The sequence below is a fragment of the Sinohyriopsis cumingii genome, chromosome 6 (assembly GCF_028554795.1).
Source record: "Sinohyriopsis cumingii isolate HCF-2022 chromosome 6, ASM2855479v2, whole genome shotgun sequence".
Taxonomy (NCBI): Eukaryota; Metazoa; Mollusca; class Bivalvia; order Unionida; family Unionidae; genus Sinohyriopsis; species Sinohyriopsis cumingii.
In genome coordinates, this window is record NC_142966.1 from 106,604,789 (window position 1) to 106,618,197 (window position 13,409).

A 13,409-nucleotide genomic window follows, 5' to 3' on the forward strand; every position below is an offset into this window, starting at 1 on the left:
CCTATATATCCTATATTTGTTTACATTCACCTCCATGTGAATCATTACATTTTTAAGGATCAGCTTATTTTTTACTTCCATTAATCATCACAGGTGTAAACACTGGATCATGAAGAGTTAGAGGTTCGTGATCTGCTGTAAAATGTAAACTATACCGCTTCTTACAACGATTAGTGTCAATACAAATTACTGTTTCTAAATTTCATGATTAATATTACTTGGGGTGGAGACCTGTATCAAATGGTTATGATACTATTTGGCACCCAAGTATCTAATCGCGTTGGAAATTTGACAATTCGACTATTGTCAATAATCTTTTATTCCACATACATTATAATCTGGTTTTTCTGTCGAACTTTCAAGAATTAGAATTAACAATTCAAATACAGCTCTTTACAATGTAAATATTAGTTGTAGCATTTAATTCATGATTAAATTACTCAATTGACCAATGCAAATTCTTTCTGAATCTAGCTATGCTGCTCACGCTCGTTCTCGGTTACTTGGAGAAAAAAAAACTGACCAATTCCGTTGGCACCATTAGAGTAATCTAATTGTACTCTTGACTTTCATCATTCTTAATATTTTGTCGTTTTCGGTCATGACATTGTTGACCTATAGTTAGTTTCTCAAAAAATGTTTTCAGTGTCTTGATTAGTGGCAGAAGACAGTGTAATAGATGCCATTGTTTTGAACCTTTGTACCGAAGCTATAATATATAATCTGATGCATTGATTTAATCTATTATCTTAATCCAATATTATCTTGTAAAGCCTCTTTTTCTTCATATTCTTTGTGCGTATTAATTTCTTTACTGTTTGACCAGTGTGTAATTGATGTTACTAACCAGAGCTACTGAATTGTTTATACATGAGGTTAAATTCTTGTAATTTTCAAATCTGAAAATTAACAAACTTTTTTTAATGATTTCACCATTATGATACACTCTGATTTTAGATAGTCCATTTTAATTTATTTTTCTCCAAATTTCTTATCTCAATATGTTCAATTAAGAGTGTAATATTGTATTTTCTGAGTTTACCGTGAATAAACTGTCAGTTGCCGACTTGCACAAAAAATACCGCCTTTTTGAAAAGGCGGTCAAGAAAACAATAGCAATTTAGCTTTATTCTTTTGTTTGGCGTAATATTTACATAAATGATTGTTTTCGAATAATAGTAGATGACCATCGTGGTGTAGATGCAAAGACACCTGTAATGTTTACGAACGTAAACAAACATCATAACTTTTGTTGCATGTTGAAGTCTTTGGATACAAAATACCTACTTCTTCTCAAGATATTATCTCGTAATAAAGTTCACAGTAGGCTTTATTGCACCAAGTTGTCATTTTGTCTAAAGATATGTAATACAAAAGCAGAAGAACACTTGCGATTTTTGAGATAGCATGCCACCAGTATTGATCGGTGGATTAGCACAAAGCAAGAAACGTTTGCACAAATGAATTATTTATTTGTATTTTCTTCTAATTGCGTCCATGCATTGTATTAAATTAGGCATACTGCATCTGATCTTTATCCCTGCTACGTATAAGATAAATCTCTACCGCTCGTGTAACGTTGTAAGAAAAATGTCGAAAAGACAGTATACGAGTTGTGATTTAAATTCTTTTGAACTTAAACAAAACTTAGGAATCAAGCTAGCACTCTCTTCAACTTTAGAACTATTTAATGTTTTTGTTTTTTTTGTGATCAGCATAGATAACCTGAAAATCATGCTGTCTAAAACATATTACAGTTGTATTTATAGAGCTTAACTTTCAACGACTGAGAAAGACAAAAATATATAAATGCCTGCTTCCAGTTAGTAACTGTCTCCTTCAGTACTAATGTCATAGTTGTGCTTGTATGACTAACAATGTAGCAATTTAAAAACTACTTGTGCTATTCGTGAAACTACCAGTATAAGTTACATTGATTTGGCATCAAACATGATTAAAACCATACGCAGACATCAGATCTGAATTTGAAACGACAGACAACTGGCACTGAATTCTATTTCGTTTGCGATCGGATCCGAGTCTAGTCCAATAATCTCTCTTTCTCTTTGTACCAAACACATTTATACCTGTGTTAGCATGTTAAGATATAGATATCACTTGTCATTGGTCCTTAGGGCAACGACAACGTCAACATTGTACAAAGGTTTGTAATAACATTTTGTGTTCAGGTGACATATCAACACACTAATGCAGGTGAAGAGGCGAAACCAGGTTCAGTGGAACGCGTCTTTTTGACTCCTCTATCGACACTTTTGTTTTTTGATTTGATTTTAATTAACCTTTTATCACAATTTTCTTCCCTCAAAATATTGCTGTTTAAATATTATAAATAGATTCAAAGAAATTTAAATATATTTGTTATGGCTAACTGTTTGCTCCGATGCCTTTCCTCATTGGGATTCCCACCCCCAACAGAAGACTTGCACTGCAAATAAATACACAAAAATGAACCACGTAGACAGATTGGCTAATACAACAGAGCTTGCATTCAATAACACACAGATAACGATGCAAAATTTAAACAAAACCCGTCTCGAAACCTTTATTTTGAAAAATAAAGCGAAACATTAAATAAACTCAACGGCTGTAAAGCAGAAACTCAATCACGCAATTGCGATGGGAAAGTGGTTTGAATATGCTATGTGTGTTTAATATTTCCCTTCTGCACGAAAAAAAACTCGAGAAATTGAAACCGCTCTAAAATTACTTCCTCTCTATTCTTCTTTAAATATGTGCAAACGTTTTGGAAATTCATATACGACAGTTGACGATAAAATGCAGCACCATTAAATCGATGTGCCAAGAACGGCAGGATAAGAAACGTTATACAAAAGGATTCCAATAAAAACACAAACGCTGAAGGAAAGCATTGTCGGTAATGGCTGTGAAGATCAACCATAAACAATGAGAGTTAACCAAAACAGTTAATCGCTGAGGAAATTCATATCAAGCGTAATTTTAAATGTATCTTGCATATATATATATATATATATATATATATATATATATATATATATATATATATATATATATATATATATATATATATATATATATATATATGACACTAAAATATCATTTCAGACGAAATCAGGGAGTTATGTTATAAGGCGTACGTACTCATTCTTGCAGGACATCAAATGGTCGAATAATAACCTTCTGTAATGGGGCAATTTAATGTGACTCTTTATACTTAACGTTATTACATACCCATTTAAACTTACATGGCTAATCTAGCGTTCAATACAGATGTTCAAAATGTAATTCCGTATCACACCTAACATTACGTATCACATACCCAGCCATGAATTAATTTTACAAATCAAAATATAAAAAATAGTCAACTTTTAAAATATCAGTAATGATTTATTGCTATACATTTTAAATTATTCAAAAATGACAAACCAATTTTGGAATTTTAACTAATTATGTTAGGTTGGTGAAAATGGTCGCTTTTGCCGTTTGGAATAATGGGAGAAAACTGAAAGTAACGACGGTCAATGTATGTGCATTTCACAGTATCTAGGCCTAAAATTAGAATTAGTTGAGGTGGTCATCATTACTTTGTTAAGAGTGTCTGACAATGAGTTATCAGATGAATTTTGTGTGCAAAGTGGCATCAAACATGAGAGAGAGAAAATAAGACAAAGTACAAGAACCATGCCACTGAAATGGAGAGAAAGGGAGAAATGCTAACGAAATCATGTCAAACAATTTTATGACTAAAATTCCCCACATTTGGAGAACATTTTATTTCACATCCTCCGCCCGCTCGGTGATATATGGCTTCGCATGCCTGACATCCGTTTATTAACATAATTAACACAATAGCTCAACATCCATATTTGGCGATCAAAAATAAAATAAATCGAATTTCGCATCACGTTGCCGAGATTCATGGTACTCAAGCACAATTTGTTTCATGCAGGGTATTGAAGTATTAAAGTATTCATTACGCTGTACTCTAAATTCATTCATAAAAATCGAAATGTTGCATTAGACATTGCAATAGGTGCTTTTTGATCACGCAATTTTCTTGATTATTAAAGACTAAAATTCATTTTTTTATGGAATTTTTTAAATGATAAAGATTTTTAAAAGAATCAATTTAGTATTCAGTTCTTTTGGCATGCAATGTCTAGCCAGCTCTTGCTACATGATTCTTTGACAATATTGCCACAATAATCTCAAATAAGCAATAATGATATTGAACTAAATTTAATTTATCTACAACCGTAGTGCACGCAATCCGTAGCCAAATAACTCGACAATGAACTAACAATAAGATAGCGCTAATTTGGATATATACGGGCAGAAACATATTTTTAACTCTTGTTTTATATAGAATTATGTTCACCTGCACAGCAGTCGCCTCTGTTAATAATTACGATCCTCATGATGTTATATACTTGCACCAGGTCTACTCTCCACCATGGCGACTGTTCATCCCTTGTATGGGAGCACGACTTGTCATTATACTTTGTGCTTATGCCTCCGTCCACGGCAAGGGAAGCAGTGCCCTCATGAGCTACACTTGGTTGACTAGCAATTCGTCTGTATGTCACACTGCGACCTATGAAACATTATAGAATTATATTTTTCGAGATACACAATGTTTAAAAAATATGATATTAATCTAGAGGGTATGGTTCACGCATAAATCAAAATCGTCAAAAGTAATAATTGCCATAGAGATAATTATATACTCGTAAATATTGTTATTCTGACGAAACCGAAAATACATAATAAAAATATTTAGGTTGCAAATCGTTTCGTAAATATCAATACGTTTTCTTTTTAAAGTTTCCAGTGTTATATAAAAAATCTAGCTTTGACACCCTGATCGATCCATTATATTCTTATCTTTTTTCCAATTATTTATTGTTTAAGTTAATTCAAACTTGATGCGAGTCACTAAGCTTATTGATGTGTTTAGAAATGTCACTCACGGTAAGGGGTGTACTTAGACATTATATCACTGATGTAAATAATAACAACATTTTAAATGATTTTATTTCTTCTCCTAATCACGATAAAATTGTTTGTACCCAACCGATTAAGTTATTAATATAATTTTTCTTCCTTTTTTGGGAACGGGGGAGCCTAAATACATTATAAGGATCTAGCATTTCTAGGGCTTACCACAAATATACATATTGTTAATGTCACATAAATAGAAAGACGAATATAGTTCGTCAATCTATCCTTAGACTACACTTTACTCAGTAAAGTTTTGAAGACAAGCGGCTTCAATTTGCTCAGTTTGTTTTGTTATGTTTATATAACTACATCGATAAAGAGAACCTCCAAAATTTTACAATAGTTTTAAAACAGCGATTCTGTTTACAAATTTATATTGCACATATAATGTTTCCGATTGTATATTTTTGCACATTCATACACACAAAGTTTTATTTTCATTTTACAAAAATAAAAATTATTTTGCAACTAGCATTTGTGCCCGGTGTTTTTGTGAAACAGCAAAGAAATGTAGATTTCTCAAACATTTAGTCAGACACTTATACTAATAAATATAAATGTCCAAATTGATAATTTGTTATTGTTGGCAAAATATTAACTTGAAAATGAGACAAGTTCCTATTCTCCATATGTACAGTTTGGCAGCCAGTGTAAGGAATAACGAAATTCGTATGATGATTCCATTGTGAAAAGCTGCAAACCATGCAAGTCAGTATTGATAAACCTTCAACCGTATTACTGAAGAAAATTGACACGAATATAATAATGGCAATGTCAGAAGAATATAAGTTAAACATAATGTGTAACACATAATTTGGATTGTATTAAAATGTATAGTTCCCTGAACACGCACATTCAGTAGACATGCAATTGAATATAATTAAAGCTGCTAACCTCCATAAACTCGGACATCACAAAGCTTCACTGTTGTCTGTTGTCCAGGCATCCAAATCATGAGATAATTCCCAACCAGTTCTGAAGTGCACAGGACATGGGTGACTTCACTGATGTTTTCACTAACACTGTGATTAAAACAGGTGCTAAGAAAATCTGCTGAGGAATTAGAGGAAACATTTCCCACTCTGACTTGAAACCCTTTTAGGCCTAGTAAGAGAAACAAAAGAGAATTTTAATGCATGCTATTAAATGAAGGTAGTACAAACAAGAAAATAAATAGGTCTCAAAACGAAACATAAACTGGCAAAGGTTCAGGTTAAACATAACATTTACGTGACCTCCATTCAAATTAATGCGTGGCAATCGGCCCTGGTTTATGAATGAGATTCCTACTACCTAGTGTACATGTACTTTACTATAGTGTTAGTCAGCCATTGAATTACAGAATTTAAAATGTATATGTCATAAATCCAGATGATTTAAACGAAAACTATGTTATAATCTAGTAGAAGTTATAGATATTCGTAACAATATATTAAGCAAAAGAATTTCAGATCTACATTATAAGACCTACACAATCATACCAAAATATGTTAGGTTTAATAAAAGGTGGAAAAAAGATACAAACCTTTCATCTATTAAATACTTATCTGGTTTGATATATATCCTAAATAATGTTTCTAACCTCTTGGGGTAGAATTGTATTAGATGATTCTCTTTACTGACAATGTCTTGCTTGATAAATACAATTAATCCTTTATGAAATGTTGCCATAACAAACATAAACGTTAGAGATAAAGAACTAAATTTCTAAACACAATAGAAACTTGTATTTCTTAAAACTTTAACAGATATGACCTATTATTCTCCTTTCCATGGACATGTTTTTTTGAGCTGGAAGTTAACCAATGATGTTTCACAAAGTAGTATTTGCTGGATCAACTGTAACTAATTAAATTTTGTGCACCTAAAAAGCTGAGGCCATGAGTATAGTCGGTCATAATTCAGTACGTTGGCATGCTTAGTAAAGTCGCCATTTTAACATATAGTTATTACAGAGTTTCTTACTATCAAAGAATGTATACCACATTTGACTTAGGACCTTGCTGGAGCCAAAATGCATCCACATTTCCATTGTTGAAAATTGTGTCATGGAACAATTTGATATCGAGAACTGTGAAGAAGGTGTTTTACGCAGTAGCTTTTTCTTCTACCAAAGTTATGCGAAGTTCAAATAATGAGGCAGAACATATTGAGGGTTAGTTATAGTTAAGCAAATAATAAATAAAAATGATGTTGTTGAACAGCAATTTAATTGCTTAACAAATAGAGAGGACAAAATAGGAATATTGAGTTAGGTACGTCGTGAGAGAGTAAATAGAAAAAATACAAAATTACTATTCAATATTTGAAACATATGTACATACTTGTCAATCTGCTTTCTCTGTACAAACATTCCGAACATCGTAGCAGTCACTATTATTTACTGCATAGCATCTTGTTATTTATATATTTAAAAAGATGCAATTAACTCGCCACTGGAGGTTTGGTTTTTAAAACATGAGAAAACAATCAAATAATTTCTTATTTGCATATATTTTGAAAACTAGAAGAAAACATACTTATTGGGTCAGTACAGTTCAATTCTAATATACCTTCCATCAGGCATTCTATCAAATGTCCACAATGATGCTCTGAGATGATATCGACTTGACTTTCTTAAACAATCTTCAACAATAATTTATCCTAGCATTCTCTTTTTTCCATACTAATGTGAGCATAGCCCCTATTTTACTGTTGAGATATTATTAAAATAATCACTGATGTATAGCTAGTTCCTAGAAGTACTAGGTTTCCAACAAAAATGAAACAAAACATGCCCACTTTTTGATGATGAATACGTTTACCAAAAGGTCCAAGTTTTAACATATTTTCGAAGCATTATGAGCTAATGTATGTTCATACAATTTATTCAGTGCTCACAAGCTTGAATAATTTCATTTTTTATAAATGGATCCAAAACTTCAAATATGAAGGATAGTGACAAATATCCTTGTGTAGACAAAAGCTAGGAACTCCGATAGTTTAGAATGCAAGTCCAACACAATGGGATATAACAAACGTGCATAACGGTGATAACTCAATAGTCTAAATAATGAATGCTATATTAAACTGAAGGTAAGTATTTTTGCATAATACTTTCTAATGTTCTGGATGAAAATGTTAAACTTTGGGTTATTCAACACTTACATAAATGGAAAATAATTTCATTTTACTTTAGACAGGATAGATTAATTGGGCTATTCGGCTAAAAACTAGCAGGATGTAGAATATCATTTTGGCCTTAAAACGAAAAATTTAAATCTATTCTAAATCTATTCGTGAGGTAGGTAACGTTATATATATATATAAGGTAATAAATGATGTCTAGGGTAATAGTTCTACTACAAGAGTAGATGACAAAAAAGGAAGTGATGACAAAAAGACTAAACTGTGTTATTTATTTTAAGCAACAAAATCTATGCTATTTATTTAAGATATCAACACGAGTTTAGATGTTCTTCTGGCAGAAGATAAATAGTGATAGCAGATTCAAGAAATATTGTGTAAAAGAATGGAGAATAAAACTTAGAAAAACCATGTTAGTGTTATGAAAATATGTGATTGTAGATATCAAATATTTTAAAGTAAATTATTCACAATTATTATATTAGAACAAGAAGGTATGTATACTTTAGTGCTGGTTGGATTTGTTCTATGTATAAAAGGAGAGACGAAATGTGAAAATAAAATTATAAGATGTCTTGTCTTGGAATTACTGGATGCTAAATCGTCAAGTAGATTATCAGTTGCAAGTGGAAAAGAAATTGTTCGGGAAAATTCATTAAATTAATATAAAGAATTGGAGCCCAAAATCATAATACTCATGAAAGGTTTGTGGACATGAATCAACAATTTATTTAACTAAGCAGCAACGGGGTACATAGTGTTGCTGGTGGAAAAAGGTTTATATATTCCTTCAAGCACTATGCTTTTACTGATGGATCAGTTGAACCGTGAAACATTAATTTTATAATATCAGCTACTGAGATGCATCTCGGTACACAAACCTACAAAACGTTATTCACGAGATTTTCCAAAATCTGGTTAAAGTGTTGACCCAAATCAAAAAGAGAAAGAAAGACATTATCAATGTTAGGAACAAATAGTATGCGATGCTGGATAAGCAAACTGATGATCAACAAATCCATACAGAAAGGTATGTTTTAGGTGAGAAAAAAAAATTGAGATCAGCTGATTAAACTAAAGAACCAAAACATAGTTTATTCAAGGTTATTTTCCCTGTCTTTTTCCATTATGAGGACAGAAATAGGAAGTATTTTATGCTAAAATCTTTTAAGGATTTTTTACTTGCTTTGTAAATGAAACATTAAATACTAATCCAGTAACAGCTACCGTAAACATAAAATTGCAACAACGTTCACAGTCAATTAAGACTGGTTATGCTTTCAGTAAGGATAGTCGTGTATCGGCAAGTTACCGTGTAACCTGTAAACTTTCTCAGTAAAGCCTATAACTAATGGAAAGTAACTTTCGTGTTCCATTAAGTACGTACTGGCACATTTCCTGTAATTGCTTCAACTATATGTTGAATTTGCTATCGACCTTGCTATATTTCATATGGCACTAAAGCTGATGATATAGCACCATTAGAAAACATATATTTCGACTGACAAAATTTCTTATTTTATAAAGCATTTATTTGATTTATATTTTCTTGTATAGATTTCATCATTATTTTTCAAGAAGTTATACATTTTGACCACAATATGTAGACAAATATATTTCTTCTTAATTTAAATTTCTCAGAAATATCTTTATTATGCAATGCTTTCCTTGATCAAGTGAACTTTAATGGCATTCTTTATCACACAAAATTTATACAAGCTGGAACAACTTCATTGTTCGAGTTTATGAGGTTTCTGTTTGTTTTTCTGCCCAAACATTCTGGTATATTTTATAAGCTTGTCGATTTATAACGTTTCCTATTTGGTAACGTTTTAAAGTACATCACAATTATTTAAACAATTGAATATTCTTTCCTGAGAAATTTGGTTTTTTACATTTTTTTAATTTTTGATGCATTTTTTTAGATGAGGGCTTTAATAATGGGGACATATTTTAAGAATCGTCGCTATCACTGGAAATCATAAATATAAAAATGCTTTCTGTAAATGTGTGTAGTATTTACTTAGAAGGATTATGAGCAAGAAAATGCTTTAACTGTGTTTTCTTTGATTTGTAAAGATTGGTATATTTGATTGTGCATCGGCAAACGTTTGGCCGAAAGAGACGTCGCCATTTGATGTTCGTTCCTATCGAATTCAGTCAAATAATTGTGAACAGGGGTTAACGAAGCGGGAAAATGTGAATTTCCTGTAGATCTAAGAAGCGGATGATGGATTGGCATTTGTTTAGCATTGTTTTTACGCTGTCCTCTACCAATTAAGTCAGATCTACCGTCCTCATAAGTGATTTTTAGAATTATATTGTCTTCTGTAACACAAATGTATTAGACGGCGGATTAGAATAATTTAAACAATATGAGAACCATTGATGCTATAATATCCACCACTCAACTTTCTTACATTGTAATAAGATATTTTGATAATGGACTTCTAAGCTTTTGTTTGTCTGGAAGCTTTTATTTGTTTGTTTGTTTGTGGGTTTTATTTACCTGGTCATATTTGATCGTCGGTCGGCATCATATGAATAAAAATTAAAGGAATTGTCCCTGTAACGAATCCCGTAAATTATAGTGCAAATTGCTAACGTGTTCCTGTTGTTTTTGTTGCTAGTATTTTCGTGTATAGATGTTACAAACAGCATTTGTGAACGGACGTTGTATTAGTGAAGGAAAAGGCAAGGTCATCGATGCACGGTGGCTGCAGATCTACGCCAAGAGCGACTTTAGCCCAAATGCTAGGTGAGATAAAACACTAACGGATATTTAATTGGGACAATCAATCTTGTAACATGTCTTAAGTGCCAAGGGGTACATTAAACTGCATGCTCTTTAAGGCACATGTGAGGCTAAATGCTGAGAAAATCCAATATGTTATAGTCAAGGATCGATTTTATTAAATCCACAATATCTCAGACGAAGTCTGTGAATTAAATTTTCTCTTCCTTACTATTCAGATATAAACATGTTAATGTATATAATGGCAGATGTGACAAATGATGATTCCACTAGACAGTTCAAACGTGATAAATTGTCATTGCAATAATAAAAATAGATTTACCAGTTTCACTAGAGTGTATCTCAAGTCCTGTTATTCTGTAAACAGCATTTAGGTCTACTCTCCACCACGGTTCAAGCGTCTGATTTGTCTCACTGCAAGATGACATGTTACCATCTACTGCTTTTTCAGCGCCGGCGTATGAGAATTTCTGTGACACCTGCCATGCTGTCTTATTGTACGCGACATCACCTACGAAAAGTACATAACATTACACAATTAAAATGTCTGAAATAAATGGCTGGAAAAATGTATTTAAAAAAACAGAACAACTCGTGAAAACTTAAGGATTATTTTGGTCATTAGGATATAAGCTGCACATTTTGTGCCAGTGTTACGCAAATTTAAACCTGAGCCAAATTTTGAAGAAAACATCAACCTTGATTACAGTAAACTAAAACCAATGTATCATTTATATTGTCTTACACTTAAAATGATGCACTTATTTTATAAATAACAAATCAAACATATAGACATACATTTATTCGTTTTGAATGAGACGTTCTGAATTCATTTTTTCTTTCGTATAACACTTTAATTAAATGGACGGGCAAAATTAACAAAATATGATTATTATAATTACTTTCAACTACAAGCCTTACAGTTTTCATGAGCAAGTTTTATGAGTAAATTAAGATCATACAGTAAGTTCCTTCGTACTTTCACAATTGATGACAATTTTGAATTCAAAATTCAAACCTTTGAATCCCACACCATAATATAAAATATGTTCGCAAGACAAGGTAGCAAGATTGTTCGTGTAATTTGAGCATCATCTGAAGAGAAGGCATCAAATGTTAGATATGTTTCTTAGTATGTACCTTTCACTGAATCAACTTGATGTTTTATTTTCGTTTTAGCATCTTGCATATTAGAAAATAATACACGTTAGTTTCTCGATTTTCGAACCTGCCAAGAGATATGGATGCATCGGAAAGTAAGATAATCGAGGCATTACCACAATTAAATATAAAACAATTCACCTTATATCACTTGAGAACTACATGAATCTAATATATACATCGTTTTATCATCATCCTAACATGTCACCATGTATGACGTATTTATACGCAAGAAACCTCAAGACAATATGTCTAAACAGTTACACTGCATACAGGCAGGCGACGAAACAATAAGCATTATTTAACATGTTTCAGCCTTGAATACGTACAATAAAAACCTAATTTTGATGTAATTTTAAACCTATATGCGTGTGTAAATATTATTCAATTAAATACAATTGAGAATTGCATAACTAATTGTCTATTTGAGTCCGTGTATAACGTATCCGAAATCTGTATCATAACTTTGCGCAAAATGAATTTTAAGTGTTACGTGTTTAGACTCAAATAAACAGTAACACAGAAAGAGTGAAAACAACAAGCTTTTCTTAAAATTTAGCAAATAATTTATTTTCCTGAAACAAATTCAGTAAAAATGAAAAATAATCACTTACGGTTTCAAGAATAAAATACAAAAAATAATCCAAGAATATTCCAAGAATTAAATTGGAAAAGTCCAAATAATAAATGTTCCAATAATTTCAAGCTCGAATCCGGATGGAAAATACTAGATGGATGACGATGATGTATGATGTACTGTGTTGTATTCTACAACTCCTTGTAGAAATACAAATAATGACACTCCGGTGTTGGAAATTCAAGTTAGATCTGTAAGCAATGTCTTTCCAACATTTCTTTGTAAGCAGTCCTCAAAATATTTCCAGAGAAAAAAGAAATAATCCTTTTGAAATCCAACTGATCTGAAGATAATAACTCAAAATCTGGCTATAACAAAGAAAACAACTTGATACCAGCTATAAAAGCCCGAAACCTGAGAGAGAGATCTATACAACAAAGTTTATATTGTACTATAAAACGCAGTTTCAAAATTCCCCCAAGTTACGAAGTCAAAAGGGGAGGGGGGTAACGTGATCGTGCTTATATCACGTACACAGAATATGGCCTTGATTAGACCAATGATTTTACTTTCAGAATAAAAAATTTAAAAAGTGTTTACTTCTTAAACCACGTAGTCCCATCATGTCCTTGACAACAACAAATCATTTTAAAACATAATAGCAATTTATTTACTAATTTTGAATCATGGTCAGCATCCAGGCCAACACCTGGTGTTTATGAAATAATGATTAAATTCAACAGATATTCTGGAAAAATATCATCTACAATGAATTAATTTATGTTATAA

At 31.7% G+C, this 13,409-nt stretch overlaps 1 protein-coding gene across 2 annotated transcripts in view; it reads right to left on the reverse strand.

The window, feature by feature from the left end:
* The window catches only part of LOC149797653 (receptor-type tyrosine-protein phosphatase U-like), an 88,839-nt gene that overhangs the window by 42,979 nt on the left and 32,451 nt on the right, over positions 1 to 13,409 (reverse strand). For both annotated transcript variants that reach the window (XM_089962560.1, XM_089962562.1), the window contains 3 exons: positions 11,205 to 11,393; positions 5,896 to 6,105; positions 4,379 to 4,594 (listed from right to left, as the gene is read on the reverse strand). In XM_089962560.1, the coding sequence (XP_089818686.1) occupies positions 4,379 to 4,594; positions 5,896 to 6,105; positions 11,205 to 11,393 (615 nt within the window). The remainder of the gene's footprint in view (positions 1 to 4,378; positions 4,595 to 5,895; positions 6,106 to 11,204; positions 11,394 to 13,409) is intronic.